Raw genomic sequence first — 24,207 nt, forward strand, 5'->3', positions numbered from 1 at the left:
AGGAATGGGAAAAGACATCGAAAAGTATAACAATGCTAAATAAGTTTGCTTGACTGCCAAGTTTCCAGGTAGAATAATCTGGATAATCTGAATAATCATACCCCTTAAGTATGAAGTAAGGTTCACGGAAGTCAATTTGTGACTGAAACTGTGAAAATTGGGAGCTGAGACAACTGAATCAGGTAGGGCATTCCAAATTTTGACAACTCTGTTACAGAAATCATATTTTTTACGGTCAGGTTTAGAATGATTTATATTGAGTTTAAAGCAGTGGTTCGCATGCATATTACTGCAATTAAGTCATTTACAGGTAAAATATTGCTACGTATAATTTTGTATGCAATACCTAACCATCCCGTGAGCGAGTTAGGCTGAGTTCGGCTGGGACTTCCCCAAGACCAGTTAGGAAGTGATCAATCTGGTTCTCTCCATCCATAGTTCAGCCCTGTGCCCTACTCCATGATTGATCCTCTCCCACTTTTCCCTGTGGATGCTATGGTCCAAAATTGAAGGAGCTAGTTGGAAAAAAAATTGTTTACCTTCTGGCCAAGCCAGCTCCGTCATAAATAAAATTTGAACTTTGCCCCTAAAGGATGACTCAGATTGCCTGTTACATCACTAACAAGTGTCTTGATAATGCACATCAGTCTCTCCAGATATTTAGTGGAGATAGTTGGGTCTTTTTATGGTTCCTTACAAGCAACCAGATTATTGCCCTTGGAGATAACCGGAAGAGGTCATTTAAAACTTAGGAAAGTTTGCTGGTAACTATTTATAGCCACTAATGACAAAACAGATCTATAGCGATGGGATCAAAATAGTAGACAGCAGGTTATAAATATATGTTTGTCTGTGTTGAATATTCCCTTGTAGACTATTGTGCTAAACCTCAGGATGTCCTGAAAAAGATTCAGACTATGGACTATGGGGCATTAGGGCTCTAAGAAACCATTGCTGGATCTCCTGCCTTTTTGGGAAACTGTGAACAAAACAGACTTACTTAATAGAATAGATGCAGAATTCTGCAGGCATGTAAAATCTTATTATATCAAATATAAAATACAAAAAAGAAAGTAAAATAGGAAATTGAGGATGGGAAAGGGGACGGCAGAAAGGGGGTATGAAATACAAGGGGGAAGAGAAAAAAGAAAGAAAAGCGGGCCAGTGGCTTCCAACTCTTCGCAGCACAGTACAAAGTAAATGGAATTTGTCTTTATTTCTTAGCTCAGAAAATATACTCCATCTTTCAGTCTGTGTTCAGGGAGACAGTGCAGCTATAAAAATAACTAATGTATCAGAACTAACAATAATGAAACAAATTAAGAGAGAAATGGCGGGGGGAACGGAGCTATTTGAAGTCAATAAATAATTTGATAAATTAATTATTTACCTTAGACAAGCCTGTCAAGTTTTCTTTTTTTTTCAAATTGTAATTCAAGAAGATGATACTGCATAGGGTATGCCGGAATTTGAGAAACATTTCGTAATGTTGCCTTCTTATCTACCTGCCCAGCTTCAGAGTACGGCAAGGTGGCACTGGCTGGTCTCACCCATCATTGTCACACACTCTTAGCAGGTCCATCCGTGAGGGATGCTTTAATGAGAAGAGCTTGTTTAATTATGTACATATGTGATTCTGCAAGCAGTTCAATCTGCCTGCCTGCTTTGCCTGATTTGGGGTAAAAGTTGCTCTTTTTTAAAAATAAAAAATTCAAACTTTACATATATATTTACAATATTTACATACAAGCCACACCCAGCCAGTCACATGACCACCAAGCCACACCCACAAATTAGGCCATGCCCACAGATCCGGTTGTTAAGAAATTTGAATTCCACCCCTGTTGTCCAACTGAGCAATTCATGGTGGTCTTCAAAGCTTTACAGAAGCCCAGGTCTGGCTAAAAGAGTCAGGACTAAACGTTAAGTTCCAGCTAAGCCTATACACAAGACTCCAACACAGGGGTGTCAAACTTCATTTCATTGCGGGTGTTCATCAGGGTTGTGTTTGATCACAGAGGGCCATTTTGGGGTGGGGGTGGCCGGGGTCATGGCCATGGTGGGTGTGACACAGGACTCGTGTCGGGGGCACCTGTGGTGGCCAAGTGCTAAGGCACTGAGACCTTCCCTTACTCTCATAATCGCCCGCCTGCCTGCCTTTTCTTCTTTTTCCTTCCCTTTTCCTTCTCCTTTCTTCTTCCTTCCCCTCATTCCTTCTTTTTCTTTTCTTGCTCTCTTCCCATCTTCCCATCTTTTCCTTTCCTCTTTCCCTTTCTCCTTTCCTGTCCTTTCCTGCATTGCTCAAATGCAAAGGGGGAAAAATTTCTCCTTTTCTTTTGTTTTTAGTTTGTTTTGATAGCCCTTTGCCAGTGAAAATGGTGATGTGGGGGGCCATGCACCACCACCCCCCGAGCTCCAGTTTTGCTAGCAAAGGCACTATGGGCCAAACCTTTGCTATTTCCAGGCTGGCTCTGCAGGCAAAATCTAAGCATCCCATGGACCAGGCCTTGAGTTTGACACCACTGCTCTAATAAAGCAATGATCGGAACTAAATTGGTGCTAGATAAGAGTTAACGGAATCCAAAAAAAGGTTGGATTTATACTCTTTGTGGTAATGTTCAGAGCTCCAGACTGAGTCCTCTCTTGACGCCACCCTCTGCCTGTCTTCCTACAGGCTAGGAGGATAGAGGCCCTCTGAACTTCAGGGCTCAGAATGTTCCATAGGACAGAGGCTGCCACAGAAAAGGCACACTTCCTAGTTCCCATCATATGTATTTATTTATTTAAGAAAATTTATATTGTATTATACTGTAAAATCGAGGGCAACTTAGTTAACAACTGCCTAGCTTAGTATTGGAAATTCTAGTCGTAACTGTGGTTATAAGTCAAGGATTACCTGCATACAAATTGGCCATCCACAGTTTACAACCTGAGCAATTCACAGAGTTGGAAGGGACCTTTGTATGTCATCTAGTCCAATCCACCCCCCTACCCAAGCAGGAGACCCTACACCATTTCTGACAGAGGGCAGTCCAGTCCCTTCTTGAAAGCCTCCAGGGATGAAGCTCACACAACTTCCGAAGGCAACTTCTCTGTCCATGCGTTGATTGTTCTCACTGTCAGAAAGTTTCTCCTTATTTCTAGGTTGAATTTAGATACCGGTTCCAGTTTTTCTTGTGGTGGGGGTGTAGTGTATTCTAATTAAATTAGGGTTGTGCCATTTTGTCCTCCTGACTGGCAGCTGCACAAGGAACCAAGTGCAATCAGGGAAGTAGTTCTGCCATTCCTGATGGGCAATATTTATTTTGTTGTTTTGTTATCTCCCTTTCCATCTCTCTGCCATTTGTGGCAGATCTGTTTTGATGGCTGCCTAGAGAGCAGAAGACTTTTTGTAGTCGACTTCCTGTGCTTTAATTTCTGTTTGCAGCCTTTGTAGACTATTGTCTGTACTAGCTTCAATATTTTTGAGTTATGTAAGACATTGGAAAGCTTCCTTCTGTTTCAAATGTTGTGTTTTTACTGTTAGATAACAGGAATCTTTTCTGAAATAATCCTCAGATAACCCAAATAGGAGGTGGCCGGTGCCTGCTCTTTACTGGTAATCCTTGATTTGTGCGTACAATTGGGACTGGGATTTCAGTCGCTAAGCAATGCAAGTCCTCATGGGGTCAGACCCAATTTGACAATGATTTTTAACACCATCGTTAAGCAAATTACCATGTCGTTAGGCAAATCTGAGGTCTCCAATTGGAAAAAAGTCACAAATGGTGACCAGCTGATAGCTTCCCTTTAAAAACAAACTATATTTAAAGCAAAAAAATAAAATAAAATAAATACAGGTAGTCCTCGGGTTATGACCGTTGGTTTAACTATCGTTTGAAGTTAGAACAGCCTGGAAAAACATTGCTTATGAGCTGTCTAGAGGGGGTATTCAGCAGGCTCTGACCAGTTCTGGAGAACCGGTAGCAGAAATTTTGAGTAGTTCAGAAAACCGGCAAATACCACCTCTAATTGGCCCCGCCCCCATCTATTCCCCACCTCCCATTGAGTCCCAGCTGATCGGCCGGGTCTTCTTTGGTTGCCCTGCACAAGAGATGTTGTGGTTTGCTGGCAGCAGGTGCGGATGCCTGAGGTCTCGGAGAGTGAGGACTCAGATGAGGGGAGTCCCGTGTGTGATGCAGGGATGGGGCCAGGACCATCAGGGAGAGGAATGCTGCCTTTGGAGATTGTGGAGGCTGGCAGCAGTGAGGAAGAGGCCCCCGAGGAGCCTGTGCCCAGTGTGCATGCGCGCAGGGCTGCTCGAAGGAAAGAGCAGCTGCAGCAGCACGGGCGACTCAGGAGTAAGGCTGCAAGATGATGGCCCTTCCCATAAGAAATAAAAGCCAGCTGAGAAATCGGAGATCTTTGCAGGAAGCAAAGAAGTTTTTGGACTCAAGCCTTGTGGACGTTCGGACTCTCTTAGTTTGTGTTTGGAGACTCTTTGTGTTTGAAATCTTTCTTGGCAACTTTATCTAGTGTTCTTGGCAGCCTTGCACAACCTTGGCAAGACTCGTTCTTATCTGGGACAATTAGTTGGAAACAGCCTTTTAACCGTGAAGGAACAGAATTCACAAAGAATCATTAAAAGGTCTGGCAACAGGCTCACATTTATGATGGTTACAACATTCTTGCAGTCACATTTTTGAGACCTTTCCCCAATTGGAGAAATCAGGTTTGCTTAACGACATGGTAATTTGCTTAACGGCGGTGGTAAAAATGATTGTAAAATTGGGTCTGGTCCCATGAGGACTTGCTTAATGACTGCATTGCTTAGCGACTGAAATTCCAGTCCCAGTTGTAGTTGTAAGTCAAGGACCACCAGTAAAGATGATAACAGACACCACAGTCTCCTATTTGAGTTATCTGAGGATTATTTTAGAAATATTCCTGTTATCTAACAGTAAAATCTGAGCTAATTTGACTCCAGAGGTAGCTATAAAAAGCATTTCATGCTTAACTTGCCCACCTCAAAAACATACTTTGATTAATTGCAGGTTGACTGGGGCTGCCTTCTGACAATTGATTATGTGCCATCAATTGCTGTCAACTCTTAATTACTATAATAGAAAGATTTTCTTTGTGGCAAGTCTTGTAACACTATGCTAAGTTAAAACAAAGCAACTCTATTATATCATATATAAAATAAACATTTGGCTCCAAAGCTGGAGAATAAGAGGCTAGACATTATTTACACAGCATACACGGCTTATCTGGCCCAAGAAATAATTTTGTTTTACTCAAAGAGCCCTTTCCCTGTTAGGAACTCTTCCTTTAATTGAATTAGTGTGTCTATGCAGAAGGAATACTTAACCTATAAAATATGTGATCAGAATATTATTAGAGCTCAGAAACTGAGTTTTGGAGACCGTTTACCCAGAATTAGCAAAAAATTTCATTTAATTGACCCCGTGCTCCACATTTGTTCATCTCACGTAAGCTAGGTTCATATAACATGCAATTTTCTAATTCGTAATGTCATGTGAATACGTCCAGTACATTTAGTTGAGTTACACAGAAATATAATAGAGAATTTAATTGCACAAGTACCTTCCAAGTGTTTATTTATTTATCAGATTTAGAAACCATCCATCTGCTCACTGAGAGACTCTGGGTGGTGTACAAAGAATTTATACAGATATTTTCCCCTAGACTGTCTTTTAAAATGAAGCAAAAAATGTACCCATTTCACAGGTGTATAGGTTCTTGGTAATTGGTGACATCTTTACATGTTACATAATTTGTGACTGACGCATAGCCCTTTGATAAGTCTAGGTTTGGGTTATTCATTCTGTCAAGCTTAGTGATTTATTAATAGAACAGAATATTTGTAGCTCAGGGTTGAATAATGGAGCCCTTGTTACTCTCTGAGCTTAGTGGTTTTCTTGGAGATGTTTCATTACCCAGCTAGGTAATATCATCAGTGCTAGAAGGCAGTGAGGTTTGTTCTCTGCTTTTATACAATGGGTTGCATTTGCCAGTGTCGTTGGAAATGTTCTTGACGGTTCCTTGATTAGAGGAACAAAACCAAACCATGATTTTATTAGGCTCCCTTCCAACACTGATGATGTTATCTGGTTGGGTGATGAAATGTTTACAAGAAAATCACCAAGCTCAGAGGGACCAAAGACCCCTTAATGCAAGGGTCTTCAAACTTGACAGCTTTAAGACCTGTGGACTTCAACTCCCAGAATTCCTGAGCTAACATGACTGGAGGAGGAATTCTGGGAGTTGAAGTCCACAAGTCTCAAAGCTAAGTTTGAAGACCCCTGCCTTAATGATGTATGCATGTTTTCATCAGGTGTTAGAGCAAGGGTCTTCAAACTTGACAGCTTTAAGACCTGTGGACTTCAACTCCCAGAATTCCCGAGCTAACATGACTGGAGGAGGAATTTTGGGAGTTGAAGTCCACAGGTCTTAAAGCTGTCAAGTTTGAAGACCCCTGGACTAGCATGGGGGTCTTCAATGTCAGCCATTTTAAGACTTGCGGACTTCAACTCCCAGAATCCCTGAGCTAACATGACTGGAAGAGGAATTCTGGGAGTTGAAGTCCACAAGCCTTAAACTTGCCAAGTTTGAAGACCCCTGTGTTAGAGGATGGATAGTAGGGTAGATGGATATAGTAGCAGCCTCTTTGCTTATTGATTTCAACTCCATTCCCACCTTCATTAGTCCTTGTTCTCTCCGATACCTTCCTGTCTGACAGAGCAGCTCTTGGCTTGGAGAAAAACAGGCTCCAGCCATGTTACTTAAGAATTATTTTGACCTATGTCACAATTTATGCTTCCATTCAAGACTCCCAGACCGAAGTTAAAAGCCGCCAGGAACTTTTCATACCAGAGTTAAGCACCTGCTCCAAGGAGCAAATGAGCCAAATCATGCAAGTGGCAAAGCTGGCTTTATGTGTGTGATGGTGGTGTGTGTATGTGTGTGTGTGTGTGCGCGTTTCCCCCTTCGGTGACCCTTTCCCACAAGGAAGTTCAAAAGCCTATAACTCAGCCGCTTGTGCCTGCGAGCTCTCATTCCAGCTCCATGCAGGAGGAGAACTGGCAGCGGTTAGCCGGGTTAGCCCGCAGTGGTTGCTGACTCAAAAGCTCTTGGGGGCAGGTTGGCAAGGGAGCCGGCCTCGCAAAGCCCAGCCCAAACTTTCAAAATCATCATCATCATAACAACAGCAACCACCACCACCACCACCGAAAAGGACCCTCCAGACTGGAGGATCGCCACTCCCCAGTCCAAGTCATCCAAGGGACCCTTCTGCGATGGCGAGAGAGATGCCCGTCTTGCGAATTAGGTGAGAAAGGGAGAAGAAAGGGAGGGGAGTTGTAGAATGCAGCTCGAGAGCAGAGCTGGCCATGGGGGAAGGGAAGTGGGGGGAGGGGGAAACGGGGTGCTGGAAGCCGGAGGGAGAGGAGGGGGGAGAAAGGGGACATGTCGGCCTCTGTGATTGGATTGCAAAAGGTGTGCAGTGAGGTAGATGCGGGTGCTGCTCTGACGCTCGCTGACGCGGCATTGCATCAGCGGCTCGGGCCCGCCGGGCGGCTCGGAGGGATTGCTTTGATCCGAACACGAAGAGAAGCAGGAACGAGCTTATTTTCGTTATGCATTCGGGGGAGGAGGCGTTGCAACCAAGTCTCGGCGAGGGGAGTCACGTGATCCTCGATGTGCTGGGTCACAGCAGCTGAGACAGGCTGCCAAAGAGCCCCGGCGGTTTGCTGCTTGGCCTTGAATTCGCCTCCCACCCCCCGACTCCTCTCTTCCTTTAAAGGCTTTAGGGATGGCTAAAGCTTTTCTTGGGGGTTTTCTGTACTGAGGTGGCAAAAAAAATGTGGGGGGGACGACGTGGGTGGGGGTGACAGCGCGGCAAAATTTGGGGAGGGAAGAGGGGGCTCCCAGGAAAGCCAACTGGCAGGGCTGCAGGGTGGAGGGAAGAGCGTCGGCAGGAGCGCCATCACTTGAAGAGACTGGAGCCCCATCTGTCAGAAATGGTGTAGGGTCTCCTGCTTGGGCAGCGGGGTTGGACTAGATGACCTTCCAACTCTGATTAGCTGTAGCTGTGGCTACAGATAAAAGCCAGGGGCTTTGTAGGCTATAGAAGCCCAGTGGAGCACAGAGAGGAACCCCCCCGAAGGACAGGATCTCAGACCCCACCTCCTAAGGCAGAAATCTCCAAACTTGGCAACTTTAAGGCTTGTGGACTTCAACTCCCAGAATTCACAAGTCTTAAAAGTTGCCAAGTTTGAGGACCCCCACCCTCAGAGGATGGCTTCTAGTGAGGGGGATCACAGCTGTTTTTTTGCACAAGAGGCCTGGCTAAATGCAGCTACTTGGTGGTGTTGTGCAAATCCTGCTCTTGTGATGGCCTCTTCGTAGTTTTGTGCAGGAGATGGTTTATAAGGGTAGGGCTGACTCCTTCCTGGGACCTATTTTCCAAAGGAAATTCCACAGGGTATTTTTGTTTTTCACTCGGGCACAAGGCTCTTGGGACAAGGAACTTGCTCCAAACTTAGTCAGCTTTGATTTTTTTTTTTTTCTCCAGGACAGTCCTAACTGCAAAACTAGCATTGGTTATGTAACTGTCTGCCCGAGTTATTTGCTGTTGTTGTTTTTAACTGGGCGCCTTTTGTTCCTGCAAGAGAGGAGTGCAGCTCCAAGATGTTACTCTGGATTTCAGGAAATTTTTATTTATTTATTTAGGACAGAGGGTTAGCCAATCCTGGGAGAGGGGGTTTCTCCATATAGTCGAAAATATGGGCAGCCAATGCCCATTCCTCTGGGACTCCTTTCTGTTGGCCAAGCTTAGCTCTCCAGCCTTTTGATCTGCAAAGCAGCATAAACTTGGGAAGACACAGCCTGCTTTCAGACCTAAGGGATGGAGCATTCAGGTAGTCCTTGGCTTACGACCACAATTAAGCCCAAACTTTCTGCCGCTATGTGAGACTTTGGTTAAGTGAGGTTCCCCCCCCCATTTCATGACCTCTCTTGCCACTGTGGTTAAGTTGAATCCCTGCATTTGTGTAGTATTAACATAGTTCTTGAGTGACCCTGGCTTCCCAAAAGGTTCCTGTACCCCTGGGGGAGAACCCAGCCGTTGTTAAATGTGAGTCAATGGCCAAGTGTTTGGATTTTGATCCGGAGCGGCCTCAACGGTTGTAAGTGTAGGAAAAAAAAACAGTCCCAAGTCCCTTTTTGGCAATGCTGTTGTAACTTTTGGTCATGCCCGTTGTAAGTCGAGGATCCCCTGTAGTAGCAGCTGAGCCCACCTTCCAGAATGACTGCTCTAAAGCAAGGAGTCTCCAAACTTGGCAACTTGAAGACTTGTGGACTTCAACTCCCAGAATTCTCCAGGCAGCTTCTGGGAGTTGAAGTCCACAAGTCTTCAAGTTGCCAAGTTTAGAGACCTCTAGCTTGAAGCCTACAATGCATGTGTGTAGTAAGGGTCACACATTTGACCCAAGTCCTAGAGCAAACTCAGATCCCTTTTTGTAGATGGTCTCCTTATTTTCCTTGCCTTAACAATACTACTGGAATTAGGTATAATAACCGGCAAAATGCCTTTTGAAATCTCGAGAGATGTGCTTAGAGCAGGGGTCCCCAAACTTGGCAGCTTTAAGACTTGTGGACTCCAACTCCCAGAAATCTCCAGCCAGTGCTTGTGGACTCCAACTCCCAGAAATCTCCAGCCAGTGCTTGTGGACTCCAACTCCCAGAATTCTCCAGTCAGCATAGCTGCCTGGAGAATTCTGGGAGTTGAAGTCCACAAGTCTTAAAAGTTGCCAAGTTTGGAGACCTCTGAAGCCCTGCCAACGTTTTCCCAATGGAAACAGAGGGGGAAATTAGCCTCTTTAGTGTCCTAAAAAGAAAGAAAGCCCCCAGTTTTTCCCCCCTCTTCTCTCCCACTTAACCTCACCCATAGGTTTAGTGGGGTCCCCACCCACATCCTCCAGGTAACCCCCCTTCGAAAGATCGCTGCAACCTGGAGCGCGTTGATGCTTCTGGGAATCTACCGCGGACAGCACCGCTGCCTCTTTGCCCAGGAAGACCCGGCTTGGCTCGCTCCAGAGCCCCCACCCTCCCCTTCCCTCCTCCCTCCCCTTCCCTTCTCCTCCCCTCCCCTCGACTCCGCTCGCTCTCAGCCAATCTGCAGCCGCCGGGGATGCAAGGCGGAGCTTGCCACTGCGCTCCTGGGTGTTCCTCCCCCTCCCCGCCCGCCCGCCCCCCCCCCGTCTCCTTTTCTTTTTGTGAATGAAAATAAGCGTTTGGGCGCGTCCCAGCCTAGGACTGCAGCTCCCGCGCCCGCCCGCCCGCCGCTCAGTTGCTCCGCAACTCGAGGCCAGGGAGGAAAGGGAAAGGCGACGCCTCGGCGGGTCAGGAAAAAGGGTTGGGGTGGGCTGAAGCGAGGCAGAGTTGGAGGAGCAGCCGAGCCTTCTTTCCCCGCGTGCAGCAGCGCGGGGCAACCGGCAGGGAAGATGCTGGCCGGCGGAGCTTCGCAAAGGGCTCCACCAGCCTCTCCGGAGCCGGCGCGGCATCGTATCCCCGAGCAGCAGCAGCAGCAGCTGAGCTGGGGAGTCTGAACCTCCTGCAGCGGCCTCGGCCCGGCGGCGGCGGCGGAGGAAGAAGACGAAGAAGAAGAAGAAGAAGAAGAAGAAGAGGAGGAAAGAGAAGGAGGGGAAAGGACAAGAAAGAAGAAGAGGCCGAGCCCAGCGCTCGTTATCGCCCTCGGCATCATGTCTCCAGGGAAGAGCTGGGCTCGTCTTCCCGCCGCCAATTGCCCCTTCAGATGTGTTGGTGTAAGTAAGCCCGCCGCCTGGTTCTCTCCCCGGCTTCCTCTAGCTAGCGGAGGGGCGAGCTGTTCCGCCCGGCTTCTCCTTACCAGAGTACTAGAAGGCTGATTGACAGGGGAGGGGAGAGAGAGAGAAAGAGAGAGAGAGAGAGACCGAGAGAGAGGGAGGGAGGGAGAGAGGGAAAGGGGGGAGGGCCGGAGAGAGAGAGAGAGAGAGAGACCGAGACCGAGAGAGAGACCGAAAGAGAGACAGAGACACAAAGAGAGGGAGAGAGAAAGGGGGAGGGAGGGAGGGAGAGAGAGGGAAAGAAGGGGGAGAGAGAGAGACCGAGAGAGAGGGAGGGAGGGAGAGAGAGAGGAGGGGAAAGAGGGAGGGAGAGAGGGAAAGGGGAGAGGGGGCCGGAGAGAGAGAGAGAGACCGAGACCGAGAGACGGAAAGAGAGACCGAGAGAGAGACAGAGACAGAAAGAGAGGGAGAGAGAGAGAGGGGGGAGGGAGGGAGAGGGAGGGAGAGAGGGGGGGAGAGAGAGAGGCCGAGACGAGAGAGAGGGAGGGAGGGAGGGAGAGTGGGAGGGAGAGAGAGAGGCCAAAGGCCAGGATGGGAGAGGGCGAGTGGGGGACTGGGAAGGCTCCCTTTGAAGCCCAGCCTTGTCACTCTGCGCGCCCTCGCGCGTCCTGCGCGGCTCGGTGCCAGCTCCGTTTTTCCTGCCCTCCGGCGCCCCGCACTGTTGGAGTGGAACGGTCCTCTGGGAGGGGAGGTGGGGAGAGACGCTGTCCTTTGAGCGATCCCGTGGCTGTCACGCACCCGCCGAGAGCGGCGGCCTCACTTGCTCCGGGTCGCCGTGCATGTGCACTTACTTACCCACAAGGGAAAAAGACCGGCGCCCTGGGGAGGGAAGAGGGAGGAGGTGGGGGAGGGTTGGGAGGAAGGGGACGCGGAGTAGTGACAGTTGTTTACAAAACCGTGGCGCATCTCCGGACAATCGTTGCAAAGAAAAAGAAAAAGGAAGGAAGGAAAAGAAAGAAAGAAAAAGAAAGAAAGAAAGAAAGAAAGAAAGAAAGAAAGAAAGAAAGAAAGAAAGAAAGAAAGAAAGAAAGAAAGAAAGAAAGAAAACACTTGCACTTTGCCCGAGGAGGATTTTTTTTCTTTGCCTCGGGGGTGGGGGAGTCTGGTTTGAACTAGGAAACCCTGTCGCCTTCCAGATTGCAAGTTGGAGGTGCTTGCGTGGTAGAAGAAATGTGCAGCACACTTCAAGAGCCGTGTCCGTCCGTCCGTCCGCCCGCCCGCCCGCGTGTGCACGCGCAAACATACGCACGCGTTTTCTGCTTGTTTTGCAAAACGGGGTTGCTTTTTTTTCCTCCCCCAGTCTGCGTGGTTGTCGTTGTTATCATAATAATCAAGCCCAGCTTTGGCCAGAAATTTTGCAGAGTTCTTTGGCTCCGTTTCTTCTCCCTTGCACCCGGGTGGGATGTTCGGAACACGAGATGTTCGCACCACCAGCCTTCTTCCTTCGACGCCCTTTATAGTGGAAAACTCCAGGTCCTGTTTGGACACAAAACGTTGTGAGGACTAGTTCTGAACAAATCATGATAAAGGGAGGAAGATACATTTCTTTTTTTAAAATAATAATAATAATAATAATAAATATTTTACATTTTACATTCCTGTAAAATGATGGGAGGGATTTTTGAGCTCTCCCGTTGCTAGGAAACGAGTTAGGCTCCCCTGGTGATTCTGTGGTCTCCTTGGCAACAGAAGACTGGGGCAGCTTGCGAGAACACGGGGACTTTCTCTCTTTAAGAGATAGCGAGGCAGATTTTGGAGGGCTGGAATTCTAGTAAGCAGAGCGCTGAGGACCTGACCGACCGAGGGAGCAGGAGGGAGTGACGAGCAGGGACAGATGCTGGAATGACAGAGGAGGGACAAGCGAGAGCAGCAAGCCCACAAACTTGAGTCTGGAAAGGAGAAGGGTCAAGGCTCAAGCAAGCCCCCCCGGGGAGGAGGTGGGGAACTGGAGCATCTGGGGGCCGTGATTTACAGAGCTTGAAGCCCAAGATCCTGGAGAACATAATGAATTGGCTGCCCTGGGACAAAAGAGCAACTAAAACAGACCTGCTCCATAGGGTGGAAAGAAAAGAGATGGCTACCGCGTCCCCTCTGCAATCCCGAGAGGTTTTTTGCAATATGTATACACGGTGTGTGCGGAAGGAAGAATATCTGATGAAGGGTCGCAGGAAAGGAGATGGGCCAGAGGAGGGTAGCTTTGGTCTGTGCATTGAATTGATAGTCCCCTTGTTAAATAGCACCTGACTCTAACTGAGCCGGCCCTGTTTGCTGCTGCTGGAATTCCCGCTAGGCAGTGTTCTTCCTTTTGTTTTTTGTTTTTTCCAACAACATAAACAGAATAACAGAGGTGGAAGGGCTCTTGAAGGTCTTCTAGTCCACTCCCTTGTCCAAGCAGGAGACCCTAGACATATACCATTTCAGTCAAATTGCACTTAAATGCTTCCGGAGATTGGAGCAGCCGCACCTTCTGAAGGCAAACCACTCACTCTTAGGAAATTTCTCCTTAATTCTAAGTTGCTTCTCTCCTTGACTAGTTTCCATCCATTGTTTCTTGTCCTGCCTTCCGGTGCTTTGGTGAATAATTTGACCTCCTCTTATTTCCGTCCCATATGCCCCTGCATCTTGCACCTTAGCGGTGAGTTCTTCTTAACTCTTGCAACCCCGTGGAATGATTTCCAAAGCGGAATTACAAACTCGGTTCTGTTACTTTGGCCAAATGTGCTAAAAAGGGAAGTTTACCAAGGGTAAAAGACCGAAAGTCTACCAAGGGATTCGGACAGATGCAAGCATCCACCATGCCACTATGAAATCATGATAGCCTAAAATTTCAGGCTATATTCATCCCCTGGGTATGAGTTACTTGGGGGGGTTCCCTCCTTCCTCTTTTCGGCCTTTGAATCTATCTTGATTCCTGGTGCCCTCCTGGACCCAGTCCCTGCAGTTTCCTTGGCATGGTTTTAGTAAGGGGTCTGCTATTGCCTCCTTCCCAGGGCAGAGAAGAGTGACTGGCCAAAGGTGGTCCAGCTCAGTTTGTAGCTAAGGTGGGCCCGGAACTCACCATCCCTGGTTCCTAGCTTGATGCTTTAACCCAGAGGTCTCCAAACTTGGCAACTTTAAGACTTGTGGACTTCAACTCTCAGAATTCTCCAGCCAGAGTTTAACCACTTATACCAAACTGGTGATTACTTGTTTATTGCTCCTGAATTAATGGTTAATGTGAGCAAGTGGTTCTTAATGGTGTCTGTTGTGTACTGTGTATTTACTCCAGATTATAGGCATGCCATTCTACTTCCCCCTATTTTATCCTCTGAGTAAATCTAGGAGGTAGAGCAGGTTGAATTGTCTGGTTTCACACAACCTGGGTTTTTCAGTTCTGGCTTAATATATTGTGTGAACCCATCCATGGTGGGGTTATATATGATGCTTTATAGACTGTGGTTTATTCAATGCACCAAGGTCACATAAATTATATTTTAAGTAGTACGTACTACATGAATCATGTCATATAGTACAGTGGCCTGCAATTACCTTGCAACCTTTTGTGGCTCAGTGGGAATTTAAACTTGGTTCTCAATACTCCTACATATTATATTTGTATTTTATACTGAGTATTAGAATTATACTTACTCCCTCATCCTCCCACTCCTGGGGAGGTTAGGTTGTGTAAATCAATGTGAAATCCTATAGAAATATGTTTAAATTGCTTTGGGACAATGCTACCTGCTAAGGTGAGACGTGTTCTATACATGATTGCTTTTTAAGGACAACATAAATAGAATTGTAGTCTCAAAGTCTCTTAATATTTTTTTAAAGAAGCTCTTATTCTTATCAAACTCTCTTCTGGCTGTCAATGTCGTGTATTGGGAGCAATAAAGAACAAAGCTAATAATACACCTCTTTTTTTTGCCTCATATGGTGTGTGGTCTTATTTTTATCACAAAAACCATTTTTATAAAATCAGTGGATACCTGACACTTGAGGCCTATTTTGGGATAAATGAATCACACTCAGCTTTTCAAAACCTGTGCGCTGAGAAACTGAAGACTTTTCCCCCCGTGTGATTCTTTTATTTCGCTTTTCTTTTATCCATTGGATACATTTTCTAACAATAAAGAGGTTATTATTTTAAGAGTCCACCATCGTAGTGGGGTTCTTTGTCACCAGCATCTGTCATTGCACCCTTATTTAAATGCCTTTCACCAAATCTATCCTTTTGCTATGAAAATTTCTCAGGACTCAAGTCTATATTATTTTGTTTCTGCGAACATTCTATACTGTACAATTGGCCATTTCCATGTGTGTAGCACTGAGCGAGCATAGATTAATCTCCGTGCTGATAAGCAGTGTGACCTGGGTAGATTTGCCTAACATGCTTAATTGGGTTATTGAATCGACCCTTTTTCGTTTATGATTAAAAACCCCAAACTTTGAATTGTAAATCTGTTGAGTTCATAAACCTGTTGAGCTCAACCAACAAGCACTTGGCAAAACGTAAAATGAAGCTTAGCATGTTCTGTGCAGGCAGCCATAAGGTCTGGGACCCTTGCCAAAATGGTTGTGATAGGGATTATAGAAAGAGTGCAGAGAAGAGCCACAGAGATGATAACGGGTCTGGAGGCCAAAGCATACAATCGATGGTTGTGGGAACGAGGTATATCTAGTTTAATGAAGAGAAGGGCTGGGGTGACATGATAGCACTATTCTGTATTCTACACTATTGAATGATGTAAAGCTCACATCATAGAACATAGAAGTACGGAGAAATGGGGAACTTGGAAGCAATTTTTGCCTTAAGACTTGGAGTTAAGTTAACTTCCTTCTCAAACTCCTACCATTAGATTAGATCAGCTACAGGCTGCTGAGCTGCTTCCATGACCCATTCCAAATCCCAGTATAGAAGATAAGAGGGCACAAACTTCCTTCAATTTCACTTGAGGGCAAATGTTCAACCATATTGAATGCCCCCTTTGCTTACAGAAGCATCTTTCTAACTGCATGAGTTCTTCCCATTCAGATGCCAGTTGTAACACTCTTGTTATAAACTTTCCTACCAAGGAAAACAAGTGGCTTTTTTTTTTTAAAACCAAGCAGGGAGCCAGGCTTTGTTTTATTCTGAGTCAGCAACAAATGCTGTAAATTCCATTATCCCAAGTATCCGTGGTTCCTTTTGCTAAACAAGCAGCCCGAGGTCTGCATTACAGCGTCTATTTTAATTATTAAGCCCCACAGGCTGCTGGTGTGATGCATTTGGATGCCTGTATATGAGAAGAGAGGAAGAAAGGAAGATGGGATGGCTGGCTGGCTGTGGGGCAGAGGAATGGGTCAGACTCAGTGCAGAGGTTGTTGACCAATCTTGGATGGGGGACAGGTTTGGTGGAGGTGAGATTGGGAGTCTCACATAACCAGTGTAGGAAACAAAGAGAAGGAAGGAGATGGGAAGCAAATTTCCAGGATATGCATCTTATCGGAAGCTGCACTGAGACATGCTCTGAAATGCTTAGTAATTTGTAAGGGACACTGGCTGGAATGCATGCTGGGTAGGGGTGGGGGCACTGGCCAAGTTCCCAAACCCCTTTCAAGGCTTTTCTCAGTTCTTTTCTAAGATCTGGTGAGGATTATCTCAGCCTGGAGGAGAACAACTACCCAAGTCTTTGGAAAGTTGGGTGGCCAGTTGAGGGTGGTATGTGTGTGTGTGTGTGTGTGTGTTGCCATTTGCAAAGGCCAAAACTGAGAATCATGATTAGATTATTAGATCTAAATTAGACTGTCTACTATTGACCTCACCCCTTTCCTAAGAGGTCTGTAGGGGACGTGCATAAGCGCACCAACGTGCCTACCGTCCCTGTCCTATTGTTTCTTATTCGTATCCATTTCATGTATTTATAACCATGTTTATACTTACACCTGTTATCTAATAATCACTTGACAAAATAAAATAAATAAAAATCATTGCATATCCCCTCCAGCAGGTCCCACTGTGAAGTAGGATTATTGGTTAGTCTAAAGAAAAGAAGAATTAGGGGAGACGTGCTAGCAGTATTGCAGTATTTGAGGGGCTGCCACAAAGAAGAGGGGTGGTCAAATTATTCCCCAAAGCCCCTGAGGGCAGGACAAGAAGCAATGGATGGAAACTAACCAAGGAGAGAAGCAACTTAGAACGAAGGAGGAATTTCCTAATAGTGAGGACAATTAAACTTCAGACGTTGTGGGCACTCCATCCCTGGAGGTTTTTAAAAAGAGACGAGACAGTCACTTAATCTGAAATGGTATAGGTTCTCCTGCCTAAGCAGGGGGCAGGACTAGAAGACCTCCAGGGTCCCTTCCAGCTCATTCACCCTATTCTATTCCATTACTATTGATTCCTTCCATTGTGGTGTGGCCCACTTGTGGAAGACAATCTGGACCTCCATCTGAAAAGAAAAAAAAAACTCCCACCCTTTCTGATGCCCCTTTTCTCTTTCCTTTCCTCTCCCTCTCTTGATGCAGGTCCCAATTAATGGATTCTGACATGGATTATGAAAGGCCAAACGTAGAAACCATCAAGTGTGTTGTGGTTGGGGACAACGCAGTGGGCAAGACTCGGCTCATCTGTGCCCGCGCATGTAATGCCACATTGACTCAATATCAGCTCCTTGCTACCCACGTGCCCACCGTCTGGGCTATTGATCAGTACCGTGTTTGCCAGGAGGTGAGTGGCATTTTCACTGATGGGTATATCAAGGGGAAAGTGATGGTGTAGAAAAAAACAACAACCCTTCCTTTGGGACTCTTAAAAGCGGTGGAGGTAACCTGCTGATACAACTCCCTGAATCTCTACATTAAACTTCATTGTCATGGCAAACTCTTAAAAAAACGAAGGCACTATTTCTTATTCGTTTGTGCGTGTGTGTAAAACCATAAACGAGTGGTGTGCAGATTTTTGGAAAATAAATTGCACACTTGGAAAAAAAAAAGGAGAACTTTTTCTACACTAGTCAACAAAATCTGGACCCCTTCCTACCATTGAATGTCCTTATTCTTCCCCTACTACAGTTTTTGGATGCTCTTCATCAAAACAAAAACAAAAAAACTCTTATAAAAAAGTTTTATTCCCTTTTATTCTCTTTTATTCCCCATCATCTCCAGCTTTAAAGAGGTCTTTTTTTGGGCCTAAACTGCAACAACATCTTCTAACAATAAATTTATGATGTGGTATAGGGTTTTTTTTTTTCCAGGGTTGTTCCGATTTGGTTCTGATGAAAACGTTCACATTTATTTTTTCCTTAATGAAATATTAGGAGGAACCAAAAATTGAGATGTTTCTTAATTTATTTTCCCGAAAGCCATGTTACAGATTCGTAGGCTGAAAAACTGAAAGGAAATTATTTGTGACATAAACATCCCATCTTTTGTAGAGATGCTCTTGCTGGCACACACAGTGGTCCCTATTCTTCTCCCCACAACCACAATCCTGCAAAGTTGGGCTGAAACAAAGACCTAAAGACACCCCCACCCACCCAAGGAGCCTGTAGGGGGGACTCAGAACCTGAGTCTGTCTGGTCTATCCTCCTCAAACTCCTCTAGAGCAGGGGTGTCAAACTCAAGGCCCGAGGGCCGGATCAGGCCTGCGGAGTATTTAGATCTGGCCAGGGGTGGGCTTTGAAAATCCCAACAACAGGTTCTCTGCCTGGTTGCTGGGTGGGCGTGGCCATGGAGGGCGTGGCCTACCGGAACTTCCGGGAGGGATGTTTTCGCCTTCCCCAGAGTCCGGAGGCTTCCCTTGGGCCTCTGGGAGGGCGAAAATGGCCTTGCCTGAGCTCCAGAGGCCCTCTGGAAGCCGGAAACAGGTCTGTTTCTGGACTTCTGGGAGGGCCACTTTTTGCTCTCCCAGAGTCTCCGTGAAGACTCCTGCCCTTACCTGCATCCAAAATGGGCAACGTGGAGACTCCTGGGAGGTGAGGTGAGGGGTGGCCAGTCGGTTCAACTACTGGTTCGGTGAACCTGATATAAATTTAACATCCGGTTCACCCGAACTGGCCTGAACCGGCTGAATTCCACCCCTGGATCTGGCCCATGGGGCCACCCTGGAAACAGTGAAGGACCGGCCAGCTGTGCTTCTACCAGTGAAAATGGGCTCCTGAGCTCCGTTTTCACTGGCAGAGGGTTGTAGGAGGCCGTGGCAGCTGAAAACTGAGCCTGAGAGCCTGTTTTTGCTGGCAGAAGCACTAGGGCCACCACAGACACCCCGACATGAGTCATGTTGAGCTGGCCACACCCATCCTGGCCCCCCGCGGTCAAACACAACCCTGATGTTATCTCAATGAAATCAAGTTTGACACCTCTGTTCTAGAGTGATGATTAGAATTTGGGTCTCCGCCCTCCCTAGTCTAACACCTTCAGCCCCACACTCGTTGTTAGTTGCAAAGTCATGTCCAACCTATTGCAACCCCATGGCCAACGTTCCTCCGGGCCTTCCTGTCCTCTTCCATCCCCCGGAGTCCATTTAAGCTCACGTCTACTGCTTCAGTGACTCCATCCAGCCACCTCCTTCTCTGTCGTCCCCTTCTTCTTCTTCTTTTGCCCTCCATCATTCCCAGCACTAGGCTCTTCTCCAGTGAGTCCTTCCTTCTCATCAGGTGGCCAAAGTCTTTGAGTTTCATCTTCAGGGTCTGGCCTTCTAAAGAGCAGCCAGGGTCTGGTACACTGGCTGGTTAATTGTCCCTTTGTCTGAAGATAATATTCTTTTTTTTAAATTTCTCCCAGGTACTGGAACGTTCCCGAGATGTTGTAGATGATGTTAGTGTTTCCTTAAGGCTTTGGGATACCTTTGGGGACCATCACAAAGACAGACGCTTTGCTTATGGAAGGTAGGTCCTGAAAGCGGATACAGAACTTTTTTTACTGAACATTTTTTACTGAGTTATAAAGTAACTCGGGGTCAGAGGCCATCATTCAGGGCAAACTCTTACAGTCCTTGGTCATTGATTCTTGCCTCCTTTCTTCCCACAGATCTGACGTCGTAGTATTATGTTTCTCCATTGCTAATCCAAACTCCCTCCACCATGTGAAGACCATGTGGTACCCTGAGATTAAGCATTTCTGTCCCAGGGCACCTGTCATCTTGGTAGGCTGCCAGCTCGACCTCCGCTATGCTGACCTGGAAGCAGTCAACCGAGCCAGGAGACCTTTAGCCAGGTAGGACTCTGGGTTTAGGGTTTCCTTCCATTGAGCCACTGGGTCCCTCTTCCAGTTAGATCCTCCTTTTCCCCACCTATCGTTTTGAGTTTTGGTTGCTCAGCTAATGTCAGACCTTTGTTATTTCCTTTTTCTTCCAGGCCAATCAAACCAAATGAAATTCTTCCCCCGGAGAAGGGACGAGAGGTAGCCAAAGAGCTGGGCATCCCTTACTATGAGACCAGTGTAGTAGCCCAATTTGGCATCAAGGATGTCTTCGACAACGCCATCCGAGCTGCCCTCATCTCCCGGCGGCATCTCCAGTTCTGGAAATCCCACCTCCGTAATGTTCAACGGCCGTTGCTCCAGGCCCCTTTCCTGCCTCCCAAGCCTCCTCCCCCCATCATCGTAGTCCCCGACCCCCCTTCTAACAATGAAGAGTGCCCGGCCCACCTGCTGGAAGACCCTCTGTGTGCAGATGTCATCCTGGTGCTGCAAGAGAGAATCAAAATCTACGCGCACAAGATCTACCTCTCCACCGCCTCCTCCAAGTTCTACGACTTGTTCCTGATGGACCTGGACGAGGGGGACCAAGAGGAGATGGCGGGCAGTAGCCTCAGGATGGGGGCCGCGGAGCGGACGGTTCCTCAGGAACGACACCACCACGGGCGGGAATTCCTCTTGAGGGCTGCGAGTTTCGACATCTGCGAGAGTACTGAAGAAGCTGGCTCCGGCCAGCAAAAAACGTGCCTTAGAGCCTCCACCAGCGATGGGATTTTGCGGGGCAAGAACTACGGGGAACGAGGGCTAAAGCGGGGGAGGCTCCTCTCCTCCTGGAGCCGTGCCTTTGTCAGCATCCAGGAGGAGATGGCAGACGACCCCATGACCTACAAACCCCGGCTGATGGTGGTAGTGAAGATGGACCCTTCCATCCAGCTGGGACCGTTCAGGGCCGTCCTCAAATATCTCTACACCGGGGAGCTGGATGAGAACGAGAGGGATCTCATGCATATCGCCCACATTGCTGAGCTGCTCGAAGTCTTTGACCTCAGGATGATGGTGGCGAACATCCTCAACAACGAGGCGTTCATGAACCAGGAGATCACCAAAGCCTTCCACGTCAGGAGAACCAACCGGGTGAAAGAATGTCTGGCCAAGGGGAATTTCTCGGGTAGGTTGGAAAGCGAGATTTGCAGGAAAGCCAGGAGTCTTAATTCAACTGAGACACAGTTTTGAGCTCCCAACAGGACAATCTACCGACGAATGAAGGGAAATATACATGTCCCAGGATAATGTTGCAGGATCCAATCTGAGTCGGTCGCCGGGACCAAAGGTTCATTCTTCAAGGTTTTGGGGCTCATGCTGGAGCCCATCCTCAGAGAACCTCCCTCCCTCTCTTTCTCTTCTCTCTCTCCTTCCCCCTCTCTCTCCTTCCCTCTCTCTCTCCTTCTCTCTCTCTCTCTCCCTCCCTCTCTCTCTCCCTCTCTCCTCTCTCCCCTTTCTCCCTCCTCTCTCTCTTTCTCCTCTCTCTTCCTCTCTCCCTCCCTCCCACTCCCTCTCTCCTCTACCTCTTTTCCTCTCTCTCTCCCTCCCACCCACTCTCCAGAATGTGTGCACTGGACTTATTCTAAGCATTGTGTTTGTACGGTGCCTGCTTGTGTTTCTTTCAGCTGTTCATTAGGAAATTGATGGCCAGCTATTAAGTCATTAGTTGTTTCCTTTTGCTGCCGTGCCCTAGGCTTCTAAGTTTCCCGAGGATAGGTTCTACCTTGAGCCTGAAAACTTGGAAGAATAAACCTTTGGTCCCAGTGACCAACACAGAATTAATCCTACAATCGACTGAGCATGGATATCAGGGGAAACCTGCCTTATTCTGGCTGTGATTATTGTATCCGCAAGGTGTCTTACAACTGTCTACTGAGTTACAGTCCAAGTGAGGTCAAATAAGCTAATATAAATTTTGGGCTCTGTTGTTTCGTGTACGTGCGTGCATTGGTGATTGGTGCTCTGCCCACAAAAATGAACTTGGCTGCGTGTGGGGAAACCACGGCTGCCAAATCTGCTGTTTCTGTATGCCAACATCCTGCATGTTCCTTGGTGAAAATGTATCCTGCATTTAAAACATTGTACTGGCTGGGGAAACAGTTACTTCTGCTTTGCTATTCTGGTGTCAGGCACAAAAGACCGGATCCATACATAAAGGTTCAATTAAACTGATATATTGCTAAAAGCCCATGCACAGGAAACTTCTCAATTAAGGGTTGGCATCTGCTTAGAGTTAGATAAGGGCAGTGGTGGGATTCAAATAATTTAACAACCCATAATGATTTCTTCCAACAACCAGTTCACCAATCTGCTCAGAAAGTTAGCAACCGGTTCTCCCCAAACTGGTGTGAACTGGCTGAATCCCACCATGGGATAAGGGTCAATGGCACTCAGAAGGAGTTGGGATTCTTTCTCTTGTGGCTACATAGAGATTGTAGGCGGATCCCCCTTTTCATTCCACCCCCAGTTCTGCCATTCTGTTCTCTTTCGTCTGGATTTACGTAGGCATAGGAGCCCCGGTTCCGATGTGAGTTTGAAATCTTATCCAATCTCCAAGTGGGAGAATTTGAATAAGGTTTAGCACCTTATCGCTTGGTACATATGTATCCAGTGTTCCTTCTACCTCTTCAGAAGGAATACGGAAGCCTGCTGTCAGACAAGAGGGCCGGCTGTTTCACTATTCCAGGCATCTCGGCGAACACTGGTTTAACAGCGGTGTTTAATGTGGCATCTGGGTTTCATAAAATCATTCTGCAGCATGCAGTGCTCTCCTATTTTTATCCTCCGTATCCAGCTGTTGCCAAACATGCTCATCTTGATTATCCCTGTCCCTGTTGTGGGTGGAACAATCATAAAACAGAGTGTCTGTAGCTTTTGGGTTGTGCCTTTAGGATAAGTTTGGCAATTTTAAGATATATTAACTTCCAATCCCCAGAATTCCTCAGCCAGCAAGTTGAAGCCTACATAGCTTAAAATCTGGCAAGGTTAAAAAAACACTACTTTGGGGTAAACATCTGTGGAGGCTCCCATTCTTCCAGGTCATGGTATCCCAAAGGTGCTTTTATTTTAAAAGCAACTGGACTTTTTAAAATGTTTCTTTAAGATGTTTCACTTCTCATTCAAAGAGCTTCTTCGGTTCTAACCAGCTGGTTGGTAGATGGTAACCAGGTGGTTAGGGTTGAAGAAGCTTCTTGAATGAGAAGCAAAAGGGGGGTGGATGGGAGTTGCCTTTAGCCTCAAAAAGTCCAGTGGCCTTTAAAATAAAAGCATCTTTGGAGATGCTTTAGGCCAGGCCAGGGGTCTCCAACCTTGGCAACTTTAAGTCTTGTGGACTTCAACTCCCAGAATTCCTCAGCCAGCTTCAGGGATGAGAACATGAGAATCTAACATACAAACTTTAGTGGCTCTTTTGGTCTCACAATCTCTTCTCACAGTGGCCACCCAACTGGACAAGAGAGTTCACTGGTTCCTTGCCAGATGGCCTTCAGAGAAAATCATATAGCCATCAAGCCTAATAGCCATTGACCCTCATGACACCCATGGTTGCAAAATGAGGCAAAAAACTCACTTAACAACCACCTTGCTTAGCAGTGGAAATTTGGGGCTTAATGGTGATCACAGAAGTCGAAGGCTACCCGAAGATAGTTTTGGTCTGAGGGTCCAGGTTTCCTGCCTTGGTGTGAAATAATGAAGTGAGTGTATCACACACTCTGACTGGGCTGCATGTTAGTCTAAAATCATAGAGTTGATAGAAAGAGCACCAATCTGGAACGTAGTTTCAATTGGAGCATAATGCTGTCACCACAGATGGATTTGTATTCATGGCTTGTTGGTTTACTCACCTAAACTTCCAGTGCTAGGAAATTACAGCCTTCAGAAATTTCAGCTAGCCATATTTGAACGGACAAAAGCCTCTTTGTCATTCTTAAGCCAGGCTTGGCAAGTTTTTTTGAAATAGGCATAATCTAGACCAGTGGGGGTCTAGATTATGCTGGGTGAGGAATTCTGGGAGTTGAAGTCCTCCAGGTTTAAAGTTGCCAGAGTTGGAGACTCCTGATCTAGACCTCTGTTTCCAGCGTGACAGACGCGTAACTATTATGTAAGCAATGTGCTTAGCATGTTC

General features: G+C 46.8%; 1 protein-coding gene across 3 annotated transcripts in view; it reads left to right on the forward strand.

The window, feature by feature from the left end:
* The window catches only part of RHOBTB2 (Rho related BTB domain containing 2), a 43,290-nt gene that overhangs the window by 13,397 nt on the left and 5,686 nt on the right, over positions 1 to 24,207 (forward strand). The window contains exons 1-5 of one of the 3 annotated variants that reach the window (XM_087938861.1): positions 6,870 to 7,330; positions 17,373 to 17,574; positions 19,629 to 19,732; positions 19,875 to 20,060; positions 20,201 to 21,210. In XM_087938861.1, the coding sequence (XP_087794987.1) occupies positions 7,299 to 7,330; positions 17,373 to 17,574; positions 19,629 to 19,732; positions 19,875 to 20,060; positions 20,201 to 21,210 (1,534 nt within the window). In that variant the 5' untranslated portion in view covers positions 6,870 to 7,298. Of the gene's footprint in view, positions 1 to 6,869; positions 7,331 to 10,264; positions 10,827 to 17,372; positions 17,575 to 19,628; positions 19,733 to 19,874; positions 20,061 to 20,200; positions 21,211 to 24,207 lie in introns of those variants that run through there. The other 2 variants (XM_026714881.2, XM_026714879.2) reach the window with 2 other exon arrangements.

This window comes from Pseudonaja textilis, chromosome 9 (assembly GCF_049901715.1).
Source record: "Pseudonaja textilis isolate UNSWEBS1 chromosome 9, rPseTex1.2, whole genome shotgun sequence".
NCBI lineage: Eukaryota > Metazoa > Chordata > Lepidosauria > Squamata > Elapidae > Pseudonaja > Pseudonaja textilis.